Source organism: Hyaena hyaena, unplaced genomic scaffold (assembly GCF_003009895.1).
Source record: "Hyaena hyaena isolate Hyena2069 unplaced genomic scaffold, ASM300989v1 scaffold_391, whole genome shotgun sequence".
Taxonomy (NCBI): Eukaryota; Metazoa; Chordata; class Mammalia; order Carnivora; family Hyaenidae; genus Hyaena; species Hyaena hyaena.
The window spans coordinates 189,820-208,494 of NW_024081024.1; the positions used below are offsets into that span (position 1 = coordinate 189,820).

Consider the following 18,675-nt stretch of genomic DNA (forward strand, 5'->3'; position numbering starts at 1 on the left):
TAATCTTTTTTTCTAAGTTCTTTATTTTGAGAGCGAGCGAGCGAGAGAGTTTGTGTGCACGTGAGTGGGGTAGGGGCAGAGAGAGAGAAGTGGGGAGAATTGCCAGCAGGCTCTGAGATCGAACTCACCAACTGTGAGATCGTGATCTGAGCCAAAATCTGACTGAGCCAAAATCTGACTGAGCCATCCAGGCGCCCCTGAACATAATCTTATGACCTCAACTTTACTTCATTCCGTATTTGCATTTGGTTAAGTATTTGATTCAGTATTGACCCAATAAATGATTATGTATGATCATTTGATTAAATAGCAATGAGAATACTGTCCAGGGAAATTGGTGAGAAAGCTGCTACTTTGTCTCCTGTCCTTTTAACCTTGGGGTTTGTTTGTTTTTTTTTCCTCTCTACACCCTTTCCCTAAACCATTAATATCACTAAAACAATGAGACTGAAAGCAATAACTGGCTGATTGCTATTTAATCATGGGTTGGGATAGAAACTCCCTAAGGGCTTATGTGTTGGGCTGTAGAAGCTGAGGGTGAGGAGAAGGAGCAGATAGAGTATATGGAGTGTGAGCAGGAGCTGAGGGCACAGGGCATTAAAGCAGTGCAAAGCTAGCTTTAGCCAACTTTTTTGAGGCACGATGTTCAGAGTAGAGGAAAAAGGTAGGCAGCCTGGAAAGAGCCTACTTAAGGAGAAAACTGAACAAAATGAGCATGCAAGAAAAGATTGCAGTGAAATGGTAAAGTAAGGACGAAAAAAAGAATAAATGTGAATGAAGAAAACATGTTTTTCTTCATTTCTGTTTATTCACAACTGCCATTCTCAAAGTGCGGGTAGATATGATTAGTCTGATGAGAAAATTTTATGTGGCAAACTTGGGGTATATAGCAGATGGTAGCTTAAGAGCATGATCATCAGAGAAAATGCTCCAGCACAGTGCTATCCAAAAATAAATATTAAAGGAAAGAACAAATAAGAAATGGACTATTATGGGAGCACCTGGTGGCTCAGTTGGTTAAGTGTATGACGACTTCAGCTCAGGTCAAATCTCCTGGTTTGTGAGTTCAAGCCCCGTATCGGGCTCTCTGCTGTCAGCATGGAGCCTGCTTTGGATCCTCCTATCTCCCTCTCTCTGCCCCTCCCCTTCTTTATTTCTTTCTTTCTGTCTCTCTTTCAAAAATAAATAAACATGAAAAAAAAAGAAATGTGGGGTGCCTGGGTGGCTCATTTGGTTGAGTTTCTTACTTTGGGCTCAGCTAATGGTCTCATGGTCCATTAGTTCAAGCTCCACTTTGGGCTCTGTGCTGACAGCTCAAAGCCTGAAGCATGCTTCTAATTCTGTGTCTCCCTCCCTCTCTGCCCCTCCCCCTACTCACACTCTTGTCTCTTTCTCAAAAATAAACATTAAAAAATGTTTTTAAAGTGGATTATTATGGATTTATGGGACTCTTGGTCCTTTCTGATATTGCTCTGGAAAAATAACTTGTAATACTCATCTTGGATGTTTGTTATATTGAGGTTGAAACATTTGAAGGGATAGTCAAATAATATTTGAATAATAATCCAACCTAGACCTCTTGAGATCAATACTTAAGACTTTTTGAACTATTGAAGAATTAGTATTTTTGTGAAATGGTATGGGTACATTCCAATAGAGTTTCACTTTGTAGGGAAAACCTAACATGTATTTTGTTGTAGAAAGGACATTTAAAAAAATCCTTTCCTGAACCATTTTGCTATTTGCTACTCTGTATGTATTACTTCCTATTACTGTAATTTCTTTGTGCTTCAGTTCTTTCTGGAAAGTTTTTGAAGTCAAGTCGAATTCAGCCATAGTTCATGCCCATTTAGATTTAACCAAATTATTAAATTATATACACCGTGGTGCTTTTCCTATGGCAAGAGTATTTTCCAGATATTCTTTTTTGTAGGTCATTGAATCTTTTTTACTTTATGGAGCAGTAAGGAATGCATGAAGAAATCTGAATTTAAAGAGGCTGTCTTGCATATATATCTGGGCATTGGCATTTAGAGTCTATAAAATAAATTGGCAGCGAATGTTTTATTTACCCATTAGAATCTCAGCTACATCATCAGGTAGCACTTTGCCAGATATATTGGAATACACTTGATGATACAAAAATGGAGTATAGAGTATTTCATAAAAAATATTTGTGTGCAGGTCTCATAAGGATTTTAATGTCATATAAAATATTTGTATACATAATGTAGAAGCAAAAATTATTTGAAGAGTAAAACTAGCCCGCTGTCATATTTATTCCTTTTTATGTGAGCAAAATAGTCACTGTTTATTGAAATGTATTCCAGATTAAGAATCGTTATAATAGCTCACCTGTCTAAATTGCCAAAGTTTTTGATAAAGCTGGCAGCATGAATGACAGCTGCAAACCCAAGGTTAGACTGCGGAGTCCATTTCTCTCTGGCTTTCTCTCCTTTTAAGCCTCCCTTTCATGTGTAGCCAAGTGAAATGTACGCTCTACAGATCCTCGGGGGCCTTGGCCTGATGAGAGGATACAGAAGAAAGGCAGCAGTTTGGAAAGCCTGCCGAAGGCATGGGGGGCAAAGGGCCTGGGCGATGACATGACTCCTAGACCTTTCTAAGGAGATGAATGAGAAGGCAGTGCCTCCGTGGACCCCGGACGTATTTTACCCACAAGAGTAGTCTGAGGCTATCAAACCAATTGTTTTGGCTTTATCCTTCAGATGTTGCAAAAAGGAAAATGCATTCTTTTATTGCTCTTCCAAGTCGTGTAACCATTTATCCTTAATCATCTGCAGTCTGTGTGGGAATAAGTCTTTTAAAGATCACTGAACTTTGCTTGATTTGAAATCAGAGTATAATTCATTTTATTTAATGTGGGAAACTTTTCTTTTGAGAAACTTGACACAAACTGGCTTTTTAGCCTCTTAGAATTTAATTGAAAAAGAACACCATAGAAAAACACAGCCAGATGCACAAATATCTGCTCGTGGATTAGATTGCTGTAAGCTTTATGATTCTTTCTCTGTGGTTATTGATCATTGAAATAGCCTCAGCAGTCAAGATTTAGCAAAACAGAGTGAATTAATGAATTTTAAGTTATAGTCACAGGGATGTAACTAGGTTAACCATAATGGATATCATTGTTATCATAAGTTTTATCCTTGCCATTGACTGTAGTAAGTATGTGATTATTTTAGAGATACTTAATAGATTTGCTTTGGTAGAAAAGTTAATAAGTCCATTGGGCCACTGGTGTGTGGAAGTGATCTGTGAGGAAATAAATTCCTTCAGTTTCCACATGAGCATATCACAAAAGAACCATACTGTGGGGTTTTTCGGGGGAATTTTACAGATCTCTTCAAGGAGCAATTCAGAATGGTTTCTAAGAGTGCTAAATCTGTATCTTGGTGCATGGATTTTGCTGGCATAGATTTGGACAGAGTAGGCCAAACAGAGCTAATTGAGGTGGGGAAAAAATTGAGAGAACAGCCATAATGGTGAATAGAGTTATTTGTCACTGAGTTTGTAATAGGATTTTCAATTAATTCATGCAGCCTTCCAATGCCTTACATTAGCCCTGTCAAGATGAACTACAGCCCCATCTAAAATGCCATCCCCTATTAAACCGTGCATGTCAGTGAATTTGTAATTTCTTCTGTTCAACCAGAAGATGAATGGATTCCACTTAGAAAACAAATGTGTGCTTCAGAAATGCACATTTCAAAATCCCAGCACTTCCTTGGAGGAACATTCTTTGCATTGCTATACAGTGAATATGTATTAAAAATGTAATTGCTATGTGAATTCATCCAAAAGGAATAGCATCCAGCTGCATAGAGACAAATACATTTTCAGGTGCTGTGTTTCACTGGTGAACAAGGCTTTTCATACTGGGCAGTGACAATGATGATAATAGTTCATGGGCGTTAACAGCACTTACTAACTGCTGGGTCTTTTTGTAGCGGTTTACATACATTAACTCACTAAATCCTCACAGCAACCGAAATGAAGAAATTGAGGCACACAGCTAGCAAGGGACTGAGCTGGGATTCAAACCCAGGCATTCTGGCTCTGGAGTCTAGGTTTTCAACCCTTATGTAAAACTGCCTGATCATGGCCCCATCAGCTGTGTTCCAAGAGTTGGTTTATTACAGAACATGTCAGTTCTCTGTCTCTGACTCAATCACTCTTGCACTGTTTCATAGTAATATTCATTTCTGTGTTTATTTGCTATTATTTCCTCAAAACTGTCTTGGAAAACATTGTTATATTTTGATAACCACACTTCAATAAATATGTAATAAAGTAAAGAATGCAGTGAGGCATCTCTGTGAAAGTAGACAAAAATTAGAATCTTTCCACAGCATTTGACCTTGAAGGGGAATATGACTAAAGTTCATACTGTGAGGCAGCAGAGTTCCTGACAGGCATTTTCCTTCTGTAGAAACCAAGGGGCACAGCAGAATTGTTTATAAGATTATGTCACAGTCAAATAACAGAAGTCATGCCTTCATAGGCAGGATCTTAAGTCAGGATCCAAAAGTCAGAGGGCATATGAGGGTTTCAAAACTTCTGGAAGGCTCAGTTCCTGTCTTCTTAGGATATTGGCCTCTGGAGCAGCTCTCATTAACCAAACACATCACATGGATCAAGCCAACACAAGATGATTGCCAGTAGCCTTTTGAGAGCCAAGAATTGACTATTCCCCTTAAGCCAAACAAAAATATTTAACAAAAGAAATTTGGCTTAGGAGCAGACCAGGCTCTAAATCTCTGACCAGAAACCAAAATAATTTTTAAAATGTATATTATGAAGTTCTGTTGCCTCAAGAGTATGAAACTTTGATCCACTTTTTTTGGGAGATGGAGGAGATGGAAGAGCACAGGGAGAGGGCAGTACTATGAGTAATGCTTCTTCCTATTATTCTACTTCATTAGAAAGATTAATCTGTTAAAAAAAATTTCTACTAGTTAAGGCCTGTGCTTTGCACATAGCTATCTCTCTGCCTGCCCACTTCCTGTCCATTTCCCGGTCTCATGCCAGACTCATCTGCCTGACACATCCTTCTTACTCGTGGCCATTTGTATTTCAAACCTGTGAGGGCTTGTCATTGCCTGAAGGACACAGCAATTGAACCTCTTTAACATGTCATTCAAGATCTTCCATGAGTTAGCTTCTGTCTACTTCTCCTACACCTTATATTCTATAGTTCTTGCATTCTTTATCAAATTCAGTCCCTCTGCCCAGCGTGCTCTATGTCTTTGCTGGTGCTGTCCCCTCTCATGAGAATGCCTCACTTTTATCTTTTATTCCAGCTTTGCCTGGCTAACTCCTGTGTATCCTTGAAGACTTGGCTCATGTGTCACTTCCTCCAGGAAGTATTTCATTTTCCCACCTGCTAAACTGCAAAGACCTGCGCTCTGTGTTGAGTTGAACTTGAGTAAAAATAATAATACAGTTAAATTTTCAAACATTTTCGGATTGTTCTTTAATTAAAACTCATCTTTTTTTCCCTAAGGGTATACCTCAGTTACCTTGTGCCAAAGCGTTATACAACTACGAAGGGAAAGAGCCTGGAGACCTTAAATTCAGCAAAGGTGACATCATCATTTTGCGGCGACAAGTGGATGAAAATTGGTACCATGGGGAAGTCAATGGGATCCATGGCTTTTTCCCCACCAACTTTGTGCAGATTATCAAACCGTTACCTCAGCCCCCACCTCAGTGCAAAGCACTTTATGACTTTGAAGTGAAAGACAAGGAAGCAGACAAAGATTGCCTTCCATTTGCAAAGGTACATTTAGAATAAGATTTTCTGTTTGCCAGCTCTTCCTCTGGACCTGAATACATGGGAATATGGCTTATATTTCCTTTTTCAACAAGATAAAATAGTTTTTAAAAATACCTGTGCTTTTAAAAATACCTGGAAGCAGTTTTCTTAAAGTCACAAAAAAGTGATTTTGTGCATTGACCATTCTTATATGAAAGATAATTTTGTTTGATATTCTTTGTGGTATCGTTTTCATATTTATAGCCTAAATTTAATTCTAGGCTATTTTACAGAGGTATGTGTGCCACTCACGGATTTTAACTTACTGAATTACGAATAACAAAATGAAACATCATTGCTTCCTTACTTTGCTGAAAGCACACAGGAGTATATTGAATTGATAAAATGCTTTAGAATTTTAAGTAGATAAACACAACAGTGTTTTTTATAAAGAAAAGCAGTAGGATATGCATTTAAAGGGGGCGGGGGGTATTTGGTGTGTTATCAGGAGAATGTGAGAAGAGCCTGAGAATCAGTCTAAGACAGAAGTTCAGGAGGCTGGGGCGGGTAGCATTTGAGGTTGTGTAATTTGTGGATCTAAACGTAATAATCAGCCAACGCCTGTATAGAAGGAGTGCATAGTTTTACAACAGTCTAAATGAACCAACAGGTTGTAGTGGCCACTTAGTTTGTGGCAGCACTGAATTCATGTACCAAAGATATGTCATAACAGTTTGATTCATGTACTCTTAAAACTTGAGTACCTTTATTGAATAGGAAAATTAAGTGGTGAGCTTAATGGAATCAAAGAGACTAATGTTTGCTGTTTCTTCAGGATGATGTTCTGACTGTGATCCGCAGAGTGGATGAAAACTGGGCTGAAGGCATGCTGGCGGACAAAATAGGAATATTTCCAATTTCATATGTTGAGGTAAGTTAGTCTGTAGAAAATTCAATCATGTTAGTATTCAGCTTAGTAAACGAATCTTAATTAAGCAAATTGCGTATTACGAAGTCCTTAAAATCATTTTGCAATATGTTCACACAGCAAATCCTTAGTTTGTACCCCTTTAAGGAATGCAGTATTATATGTCAGTTATATCATAATAAAACTGGAGTAAAAAAAAAAAAAAAGAAAGGCAAAAACCTAGAAGGAGAGGAAGGAGATGGGGAAGGAGAAGAAATCACTATTTTCACAACACAAAGCATCAGGAATGCCCTGTTCAGATCACTGGATGGATTAGGAAGAAGTCCTCCATCCAACCTACAGTTATTGAAGACTATGAAATGTTTGAAGCCCTTTACTTTATCCCCCTGCCAAAAGCATTCCTGTGTCTTGTTAAATGTTACTGTATGCTTCCTATCAGTACCTATATTGTTTGCAGATGTTCTGTTCTGTTTGCTAGCTTTGGTTGATAACTTCAGAGTAAGGTGGGAAGTGAGTTTATCTTTGTACCTATTTCTTTCATTATCTGCCACTTCGTCAGAACCCGAACGGTGGTTTGCAGAGTAGGCCTATAATAAACATGAAGTAAGTGAATGAATCTTCCCCCATGTCATCCCAGCAACACCTCAGTCCCTTCTCCTCCTTTTTAATCAGCATTAACCAGCAGCGTGACTCAGTGAAATCTTTATAGGAAGTATGTGTAAAGTAACATGGTTTTATTATTTTAAAGAATAGCACAAATTGAAAATGACATAGGATGTTACAGTGTACAAGAGACCTGGATCATGTATCACAAGCATTCATGTCCTTCAGTTCTAAGGATTTCTTGCTGAAAATTGAAGGTATTTTTAAAGAATGAGACACAGCCCAATCAACCATATAAGGCTAGCTGAAGTCACAGAAGGATTCTGGAAGATGGGAGTTCCCATCTGTGTAATGGATAAATAAGGGTTAACTAAGAGAAATGGAAGAAGAACATTTTTATGGCAGGAAGAACATCCATGCAGGAAGACTAGAATGTGCAAAAGCCAAAAAGTAAGCGAGAACACAGATTGTTTGGGGGGAATTGAAAGTAATTCTGTTGTTTAAGATATCAAAGCATGTATCTTAAGCATGTAAAAAAGAAAACACCACCAAAACTTATTTTCCCATCTTTTTATGTGAGGCATTTGTTTTGGCATGATTTTGAAAACTAAAATTACAAATTGTGTCACTGTAGTTAGCACTCAATTTTTCCCATAGACAGTAAGATTGCCAAAGATTTCATTAAAAATCAGTTTGACTACTGTATACCCATGGAAGAATAATTCAAACCATGTATGAGTCTTGAATTTTATCCATACCCTTCAGATGTTCCTGTTTATTGAAATATTTTTTTCTTCTTTGAAAGTAAACAACAGAAAAGAAACTTCTTACATCTCAGGCAATCCTTCCTGTACATTATTTATTATTCTGGCTGTGGGTCATGGAAAATTATAAGCACTTCCAAGTATTTGAATAGTTACACTGAAAAGCATGGGTAAGCACAAGATTAGTAATGAAAGCCTGTCTTTACTTGTTAGGTATTATCAATATTACATGCCAATACTTGGTTTGTGATGCATGAAAAAGGATTGCTATACTTTTGTTACTGAGCAGGTGTAGAATTGTGCAGATAGGTGTAAAAGATCCACCCCAGCAAATCCAGAGTCACTGTGAGTCACTCGGGTCATTAGGATTATTTATTCAAACTTAAGTTGGAAAGATAAACATCTACCCAGTGGAAGGGTTTTTCATTCTTCTGCCTTCTTTCTTTCAAGTCAGTATTTTTCTCATTTGAACCAGAATTTTGCCATTTAAGACAAGGTAAACAAATCATCTATCTCTAAGAGACTATGAACATTTCTTTGATGTCAGGCCATTAGATTGAAGTTTCTGGTAGGAGCAGAACATCTGGGGATTAATAACACCTGGTTTAGCCTTTAGGGGAATTGAGGGATTTCAATACCAACCTAGCAAATTCAACTATTTAAAGTATAGACTGTCTTAGGGGCGCCTGGGTGGCTTAGTCGGTTAAGCGTCTGACTTTCGCTTAGGTCATGATCTCGCGGTTCGTGGGTTCGAGCCCCGCGTCGGGCTCTGTGCTGACTGCCAGCTCAGAGCCTGGAGCCTGTTTCAGTCTGTGCCTCCCTCTCTCTCTGACCCTCCCCTGCTCACACTGTCTCTCTCTCTCCTAGAAATAAATAAAAATATTTAAAAAAAAAAAATAAAGTATAGACTGTCTTATAAGACAGTCTGGATGGGGTAAAGCCAGTTACAAGGAATCAAAAACTGAGCCTTTTTCCTGAATAATGGCCTTTCTCTTGCTCTGTAAACCACTTCAGGGTCCAGACTGTCCCCAGTAAAAAAACAGGCTGTGTTATAAAAATCTCTTTGTAAATAATTTTCTAATATCTTATAAACATACATTTTGCTCCAAAAACTGTTACCCCCCAACATGTTCTGGGAGGACCAAATATATAATATATTTTGAAGGGTCTGGCATACTATGTTTTATGCATAGTGGTTTGGAGCTCAGATTAGTTAGTCTGTAATCCAGAATATGCCAGAGTATTGTAGTATGATCAAATAAAAGAATCTTATCACCATATATAATGAGAGAAATGAGTTCACAGTTGAATTCTGAGTCCCAGAGTGACCTCTTTGATCTCAGCAGAAGCTGCCCCCTCAATTCCTGGCTGGTTGGCTTTGATAATGGAAATGTTCAAGGAACTTGGTTGTGGCAGAAACTCTAAACAGGATGGGCCGAGGGATAGGATTGTGGATCTGAAGTAGAATCATGGGGTCAGCAGTTCAGCTGCAGAATTAGAGGGTTAGGGTAAATTGAAAGGAGCTGAGTATTAGAGGTCAGTAAAAAGAATTGAGTGGGAGGATTGAGCTAGAAATAGAAATACTGCTCAAATAGTTTGCCTTCCCTTTTTGTCTTCAGTTGTCCTTTTTCTTCTCTCTCAGCATGACGTAACTGTGTACTACAGTCTGTACCTGTATTAGAATAAGGTGATAAAATGGTATGGAAACTTGCAAACAAATGACCCCTTATTAAAAGTACAGAATTCTTCACGGTTTGAACAGAGATGGAGCCTCTGGTTGAGGGGAATGAGTGGGGCAAAGAATGGCTGTATAAATGGCCTTGAGTTTTATCACTTGGAGTCTTTGTTTAAGCTCCTAAGATTGAGGGTGAGTCATAGATGTTGTGGATTCTATTCTGCCTAAACCGGATCTGCCTAGACTTGAGCAAGCTGGAAAGTCGTGAGGGGTAGGGGTCTCTTAGGGAAATCTGGGGAATTCTTGAAGACACCATGCCAAAATATGTATAAAGGGTATATTTGTCAAGGACTGAATGCAGCTTAAAAAAGAAAGAAACCAGTAGCTTTTTTTCTTCATTTGTTCAAAAATACCAGTCTTCTGTAAAATAAGATGGAAGACTTTAACAATGTCTTTAATTCACTCAAGTTTAGCAGTCCTTTGAACAAGTATGGCATGATTCTTAGCAAACAAAAAAGTTTGAATGAAGTAAATGTTAAATATGAGATTTGGGATGTTTTTCAACCATTGTGTATTATAGGCTCTGGTGAACTATAAATTTTCATTAAGTTTATCATTTTATGTTGATTCTTAGTCATTCATCTAAAATATCACTTGCCGGGTTTTCTTAATAGCACCAAAAGATTTAATTATTTACCAACCTGTGCCTGTGCCATAGATATAATATAAATATAAGCATTCTTTTTGTGCAGATGGCATGAAGTTGGTATGGCCCAGTAGACAACTATTCTTACCCTTAAGTCACTATCAGAATTGAGGGCTGCATTTCTCATTTTTTAGATCTCTGATCAAATGTCACTTCTTCTGACAAACTTTTCCTCACTACCTTATCTATAGTAGTTCCTCCTCTTCTGCTTGCTTTACTTCACACACATGATGGTGTGATTGTGGGGAAAAACTTGTGTCCTGAATCCAGATGACAGGATTTCAAATCTTCACTCTACCACTAACTGTCTTAGTGACTTTGGGCCTTTTCTCTTAATTTGTAAAATAGAACCACTTCATAGGGTGGGTTAATTCCAATGATACTTATAAGCAGTGCCTTAGCACCTATTAAGAGCTGTATAAGTGATGTATAAGAGCTGTATAATGTGATGATTATCACCATTGTTATTATTCCTTTAATAAGTTATTTGTTGATGTGGTTACTGTCTCCCAACCCTACCTGTCCCCAGTATAAAGTGAGCTCCTAAGAGCAATACCTTGTCTTCTTTCTGGTTTACCTTGGTCCGTTAGGTCCTTGTACAGCCTTGTACAGCATCTGCCCATAGTAGGCTCTCAGTAACTATTGGTTATATAAATGAGCAACTAACAACCTTGAGAGTGAAAGGTTCTAAACCAAAACCAAATTGGTTTTTAGATGCCAACTTTTACATTTTTTAGCTAATACTCCCATCATTCACTACCTAGGCATATATTTCATCATTGATTTATCTTAGTGTTATTTTAGGAAGTTACATTTCTCAAAGCTGAAAGGTCTATTGTGTTACCTTAGTGAGATTTTTTTTTTTTTTTAAATGAGGGTCAGTGAGGATTTGGTTGTGCCTGCTTTAGAATTTTTCCAGACCAAATAATGGTAGCCATATTCTGTGGGTTAGATTTTGAAGCCTCTATTAATTATTCATCTTTAATATACAGAAGATCCCCTAATACTTTCTGAGATGAATTTTCCCCTGCTTGGGATTATTCAAAAGAGTAATCTTACTTGAGCAGAATTAGGGGGTCTTATTGTCAAGGATCCTCATTTTTAAAAATAACTTTATTGAATTATCAATGACATAAAATAAACTGCACATATTTTTAGTATGTAACTTGATGAGGTGTTATTTGTTGTGTTCAACTTTTAGAAACAACCCATAGGCAAATCTTGGGAGATGTTTCTGTGGCTAGGGAATAGAATGAAGTGTTATCAGCCATAATAGTGGAAAATCATATGTGCGGGTCTCAGCACAAGTGGCCTTAAGGAGTTCTAGCTTCCTCCTCTACACAGTTGGGGAATTGGGAAATCTCATCTGTGCTCCAGGAAGTAAGAAGTAGAGGTTTAGATACATAGTTTGAAGTTGCCAATGTGACTGACCTTTGGAGGAGCTTTGAATAGTAATAATGTTCTTTCGTAACCTAAAAGCCTTTGCTCTAGAGAATAATGAGAGCAGAAGACCAAAATAATAGTTCTTGATTTAAAATCAGAGAGAGTTGATTGAGCAGTTTAAAAAGATATTTTATCATATTTTTGAATGTATTCTGTTTCTTTAAAATTACAAAGTAGATTGTTCAATTAATTGAAATCATTTTGTAAAAAAGAAATGAAGGAAAATTTGAGGGAAGTTGGAAAGAATAACTATACTGCTTGGCATCCAAACCTTCCCTTCAATTCTGAAGTAAATTAATTTTTACAAAAGAAATTTAGAGAAATTGTTGGAAAGTCAGAAAGGCAGAATTACTATGTTGCTTACCACATTTCTTTCTCAATTCTGAAGTAAATTAATTTTTATAAGTGATATTTAGAGTCATTGTTGAGAAATCAGAAAGAGCGAATTACTCTGATGCTAGGCATCATATTTTTGTCAGTTGAGAAATACAGCAAGACTGAAGGGCAAATCCCAGCTTTTATTTGGGATCTGAGAATTGTAATTCAAGAGACAAGATTTGAGCAGGAATTGAAAATGTGTTCCAAAGTTGCGAGAAAAGAGGAGGGCTTTTAAATGCAAGAGGGGATTTCTAGTAAAGCCACATAAATTGTCAAGTATTATGATTGGTGCTGACAGGCTGAAGCTATTCTTAACTGGCCATGATTGATTGCTAAGGACTATCATGAAGCAAAAAATCCATTTCTAAGTAAAAGAAAAAAGTTCATTTCTCTTGAAATGGCAGAATTGCAGCTGGTGCTCCAGGATGCTTACGGTTTGGCAGTGACCTATGTTTTAGAGTTCATCTTTTCTTTCAGGTGGGGACATGCATAAATGTCCTTAATGGCCTCCTAACTCCATTTTAAAGCTCTTCTGGCAAGACTGACTCCATTTTGATGCTTCTTTCACATTGCTCTCCCTTTGATTAAAATCTTTCCTTGGAGAGATTTGATGATCAACTAATAGGTCATCTGACATTGGTATAGGTATCCTGCACTAGGAAGGCTCATTCTTAGAAAATCACAAGAGGAGGGAAAGTGGAGGCAGGGTGATTGGCCTATTTGAGGGAAACTTGTGACCACATTTATGCAACAGGGAGGTTTTCAGGAGACAAACCTTAGGCACAGTCTTCACTTGAGCAGTTTATCAAATTTATGATGGGAGCATCAGGAAGTCTACATAAGTAGGCTTGCATATCATTTTAAACCTTTGAGCAATGATTTTGGTTTCCTGAGTTGTGGTACAGCATTGAGAAATGCAAAGAATTAAGTTGCATTAAGACAATGAGATTAATAAAACAATGAGTAATAAATCTGTGGCTCCATTCTTAGGGTGGTCCTCATCCCAGTTGGAAGCCAACTGAGTAAATACCGTAATCTAAGGTCAAACCAACTTGTAATTCCAGGGGACGGAGTTTCTTTTAGGGATTTGGTGAGTTTGAAAAGTTTAGTTGCCTCCCATTCCATCTGGCTGGATGCATTAATCTATGTGTAAAAGTTAGTGTTTGTGATAGCATAGAGCCCTCCTTGGATATCCAACAGGTAGTCTAAAGCTATGGGGTTGTCAAGGACCACACAGGAAGGAAAATCTAAAGATTTCTTTTGAGCTCTACTGGCCCTAAGTGGTTGGTCTGGCCATTCTGTTTATAGTTTGGGATAGGTTTCATGTCAGGTATTTGTTCCATGAAGGTACCATCCCAGGCCAGGAGCTAAAAATTCCCCCAAACCATGCTGTTTCTAAAGGAGTGACAACCTACCCCCCCCCCCCAACCCCCGAAGGTCACAGTCTTGTGAGTGGCTGCCCTGTTGTCCTCATTCAGAGGGGTTTTTATCAGGGTAACCTTTAATTATATTAAGGACTCTCTTTTGTCTTCCTGGTTTTTGAGAACCTTATTAATTTAAGAATTGTGAATGGAGTTGTTAAATAACCCAGGAGACATTTTCTGAGGAGCCTATTTAAGCGATTGAATGTGTATGGTTTATTTTTACATGTATAGACAAATATGTGTCCTGAGGGTACACAAAGTACACCTGCTAGTATCTGGTTATTTATAGATTTGTTTACCAGTATGAAAGAGTGTATATAATCAAACCAGGAATCTGTATGTAGGTTAGTTTAATTATTTTTTCAGGCATTGAGTGGCTTGTTTGCCCAGCCTATAGATCTCATTTCTAGTTGGTAGAAGGTGTTATATAGAGGGGTCAGGGCAAGATATACAGAAGGATATTTATTTTTGATTGAAACCATTGATAAAGGAGGGCTTATGGATGATGTAGGTACTCCATTACACAGGGGGACCCAAAATCATGGCGATATGTTTTGCCTGGCAGCAAAACTGTCTTGACACAGTAAGTGGATCCTGAAGGGGTTATTTGATGTGTACAATTCAGAAGGGATGAAATATTATTGACAGGTGTAACAAAGTTACCATAGTTGGTAAGGGGCTAATGATGACATATCCAACAATTAGATCAGTTTTCTCCTTCGGCCATAGTCTGGGATAACCAAATAAGGGTTTTTTATGCCAAATTTCCCTGTGAACTAAGGACAGCATGAGTAGGATTAGGGGAATCATCCTTGTGTATAGTAAAATCAGAACCCTTTAAATAGAGTTAAGCAATTGAAACCAGGAGGGAAAAGAAGAATCAAGCAGAGTGCAGTTATTGCTGTAACAAGGAGTAGGATACCAAATATTCCATGAATGTTCATTGGCTAAAGAGTTTAATATACCCTGGTCCAGATTCTTGGGAAGCAGTCTATATCAGGTGTCATATGCTTTTAATCCTGGCTGAGTAGTCTTCAAGGTGTTCCTGGGCTGTCTGTATGGTGCTTTCCATCAGGGCTGTAAGGTGTCTTCACAGAGATGATGTTTCTTGTGATTGTCTTTAATTTAAAGTCCAGTTTGTCTGATATAAGTATCGCTACTCCGGCTTTCTTTTGATTTCCTGTAGCATGATATATATTTCTCCATCCCCTTACTTTTAATCTGAAGGTATCTTCCCGTCTAAAATGAGTTTCTTGTAGACAGCATATTGATGGATTTTGTTTCTTAATCCATTCTGCTACCCTATGTCTTTTGATTGGAGCATTCAGCCCATTTACATTCAGTGTTATTATTGAAATATGTGGGTTTAGAGTCTTTGTATCTTTTGTAGGGTTCATGTTTGTGGTGGTGTCTCTGGTATCTTTGTTCCTTGCAACCTTTCCTTCAGAGCATCCCCCTCAGGATTTCTTGTAGGGCTGGCTTCGTGGTGACAAATTCTTTCAATTTCTGTTTATTTGGAAAGGTTTTTATCTCTCCTTCTATTTTGAATGACAGGCTTGCTGGATAGAGGATTCTTGGCTGCATATTTTTACCGTTCATCACATTGAAGATTTCCTGCCATTCCTTTCTAGCCTGCCAAGTTTCAGTAGATAGGTCTGTCACCACTCTGATAGGTTTCCCTTTGTATGTTAGGGCCCTTTTCTCCCTAGCTGCTTTCAAAATTCTCTCTTTGTCCTTGTATTTGGCCATTTTCACTATGATATGTCGTGCAGAAGATCGATTCAGGTTACGTCTGAGGGGAGTCCTCTGAGCCTCTTGTACTTCCACATTGACTTCCTTCCCCAGGTCGGGGAAGTTCTCTGCTATAATTTGTTCCAGGACTCCTTCAGCACCTTTCCCTCTCTCTTCCTCTTCTGGGATTCCTATGATACGGATATTGTTGCGTTTGACCGTATCGCTGAGCTCTCGAATTCTTCTTTCCTGTTCCTGGATCAGTTTGTCTCTTTTTTTGTCAGCTTCTTGTTTTTCTATAATGGTGTCTTCTAAATCACTTATTCTCCTTTCTGCCTCTTCAATCCGTGCATTGGAGGCCTCTAATTTATTATGGATCTCATTTATCGCATTTTTTAATTCTTCGTGCCTATTTTTATTTTCCATTCTGTCTGTAGCCATAGTTTCTTTGATGTCCCCTATGTTTTTTTCAAGCCCAGCTATTAATTTTACCATTATTATTCTAAAATCTTGTTCAGTGATGCTGCTGATATCTGTTTTGAGCAGTTCATTAGCTGTCATTTCTTCTTGGAGTTTCTTTGGAGGAGAGGTCTTTCGTTTCGTCATTTTAGTTAGCTTTCCGGCTCTTGTTGGTTTTAAAGACCTATTATTCTCTCTGTTTCTATGAGCACTGCTATATCCAAGAAGGCTCTTTGACTTTCCAGGGCCCACCCTTTCAGAGAGTGTTTTTTGAATGGTATCCCCTGGTCTCTCTTGTTGGGACCTTGGTTATTTTATTTTCCTATTCGTAGTGATATTTGGGACTCTCCACCTTGTGCACTCTAGCTTGTTTCTTGAGGGAGCCCTGGAAAAGAAAACAGACAGACAAACACACAGGGAGCAGGAGCACACAAACGCACAGGCTAATTCAACTAACATGCAAAGCGAGAGGGAAAACGAAAAAGTTAAGAGAAAAGATGGAGGAGGGAGGGCGAATAATAGGGAATATAAAATACATAAAAGGGTCAAAAAGGGGAAAGGAAAAGGAAAAAAGAAGAAAACCGATGGACAAAGAACGGTTTAAAGGATATAACCAGATTTCCCAGCTACAGTTAAATAGCCGTGTGTATGCAGTGCTGGTTGAGGAGCATAGAGAAACAGAGAAAGCAGGGCGGGATGAGACACAATTGGAAATAGAATGAACAGGCAGAAGGGATAAGAAGCTTTTTTCAAAGAGGTAAAGGGTAGAATATGGTTGGATAGGTGAGAGAAGGGTGCTGGAATTATCCAGAGAAACTATATAGTCTAATTACTCCTGAGAGAAATAGCTGAAAATGTCAGTAGGTGTAGAATTTACATTTACACAATGGACTCGTGAACGTTTAAGCAAGCTGGCGACCAGAGTTAATCAGGTCAGTGTTCTGGGGAAAAAAGAGAGAAAAGAGAAAAAGACGAAAAAAAGAAAGAGTAAAAAAGAAAAAAAAAAAGAAAGAAAAAAAAGGAAAAAAAAAAAGGGAGGAGAGCACATCTCAGGCAGGGATGGGCGTGGCGTGATCCAATGCCTCAGGCGGGAGCTCTGCCTCGGCGGTTGTGGGGAGGAGAGTGACTGTGCTCCAGTCCCTTCTCGAAGCAAGCGCTGCTCCTCACTCTTTTGGGGGTGTAAACTCCCCGTACCAGGGGCGCAGCCGAAGTTGGTTGCACTCTTCAACCCAGGGCAGTTCCAATCTCCAAATCCCCGTCCGCGCGCCCCGCTGAAGTTGCCTTAGACACAGCTTCCCAGGCAGCCCCCTCGGGCAATTCCAGGCCCCCTGCCGAGCTCTGGGAGCGGAGTCAGAATCGCTGCTTCCTTCTCTGGGTCGGGCTGGCGCGCATGGGCGGGGGCTTGCCCGCAGGGTGTTCTAAGCCGGAGTCCGGTTAGAAGGCTCTCTCAGTGGATTCTGCGTCTTTTTTCTCCCAATCTCTCAGGTTTTGTAAGGTTTCCAATGTCTTCAGATCTTTTCTGTGTGATGTATGGGCGCGAGTGCAAGTACGGAGCTCCTTACTTCTCCGCCATCTTGCCCTCTCCCCCAGAGATGATGTTTCTAATAGACATAATCACCAGGTTAGAGGTCATGGTAATGTATGTCTTTGTCTTCTGGGAACATGCTGTGAAAAGGTTGCTCTCAGCTATAAGTTAGTTTTGAGGGCTTTTATGAATTCCTTGTAGTAGATTAAAAGGTCTCCTTTTCAGAAAGCTGGTTCATACATTCCTTCCATCTAGCCTCATAGGTCTGCCAGTGATTAGTTCAAAGGGTGACAACCTGCTTTTTCCTGTAGGTGTGGACCTAAAGTTGAACAACACCAAGGGCAGAGCTCTGGGCCTAGCCACTTTAAAGGATTCTATGTGTTTTGCCAATTGATATTTGATAATCCTATTAGTACATTCCACTAGCCCTGAGAACTGGGGATGGTGAACACAAAATGTAGGGTGTGCCGGATTTTGCAAATTGAATTACCTGACCAGTGAAATGAAAACCTCTGTCATTTTGGAGTTCTGAGGGAATTCTGAAGCAAGAATACTTTTTTTTTCCAATAGTATTTTGGTCACTGATAAGATTGTGGCTGTGTGGTATGGAAATGCTTCTACCCAATGAGAAGACGTACAGATCATTACCAATACAAATTTGTATCCCTAAGAAGGCTGCAACTGGATAAAGTCCATTTGCCACATAACAAAGTGACCTAAGAGTAGGAAAAATGTTCCACAGAGGCATGAATGGATTTTTAGGGGTGTGTTTTGAACAAATTTGTTATTTCCGGTATACTTGGGAACCGACTTTGAGAGATGACTTTCAGTAGTACTGGTTTCCCCACAAGATCATTTTTGTCAGTGTTCCAATCGTTGATAATCATGGATGTATTTATTGTTAATACTTGTTTCTCTGCAGGCAATCAGGGACAACTGGCCATCCACGTGGACCTATCCATAAATTTCTTTTTGGTTTAAATTTGCATTCTTGTTCAATACATTTTTTGCCTACCTCATTGTGCACCAAATATGCTGTTAGAAGTTGGCCCTTCCTATCGATAAAGGACTCAGCCAAGGTTAAGGATGCCCTGATTATCTTAGGGGCTAAATTTAGGGATGCTCTCCTGGCAGATTGCATCAGAGAAATGCTTTTCTCTTGTTTGCCATAGAGTGGGTGTTGGAGTTTTTATAGGCCAGAAAGTTAGGTAATTGAATGGCTCCTAAAAGTTTAAAACATAAGTGCTATATTTTTTTTTTATC

The 18,675-nt window shown here is 38.8% G+C and overlaps 1 protein-coding gene across 1 annotated transcript in view; it reads left to right on the forward strand.

The window, feature by feature from the left end:
• The window catches only part of SH3RF1 (SH3 domain containing ring finger 1), a 182,609-nt gene that overhangs the window by 110,282 nt on the left and 53,652 nt on the right, over positions 1-18,675 (forward strand). The window contains exons 3-4 of the mRNA XM_039251510.1: positions 5,525-5,800; positions 6,612-6,707. Coding sequence (XP_039107441.1) covers positions 5,525-5,800; positions 6,612-6,707 — 372 coding nt within the window. The remainder of the gene's footprint in view (positions 1-5,524; positions 5,801-6,611; positions 6,708-18,675) is intronic.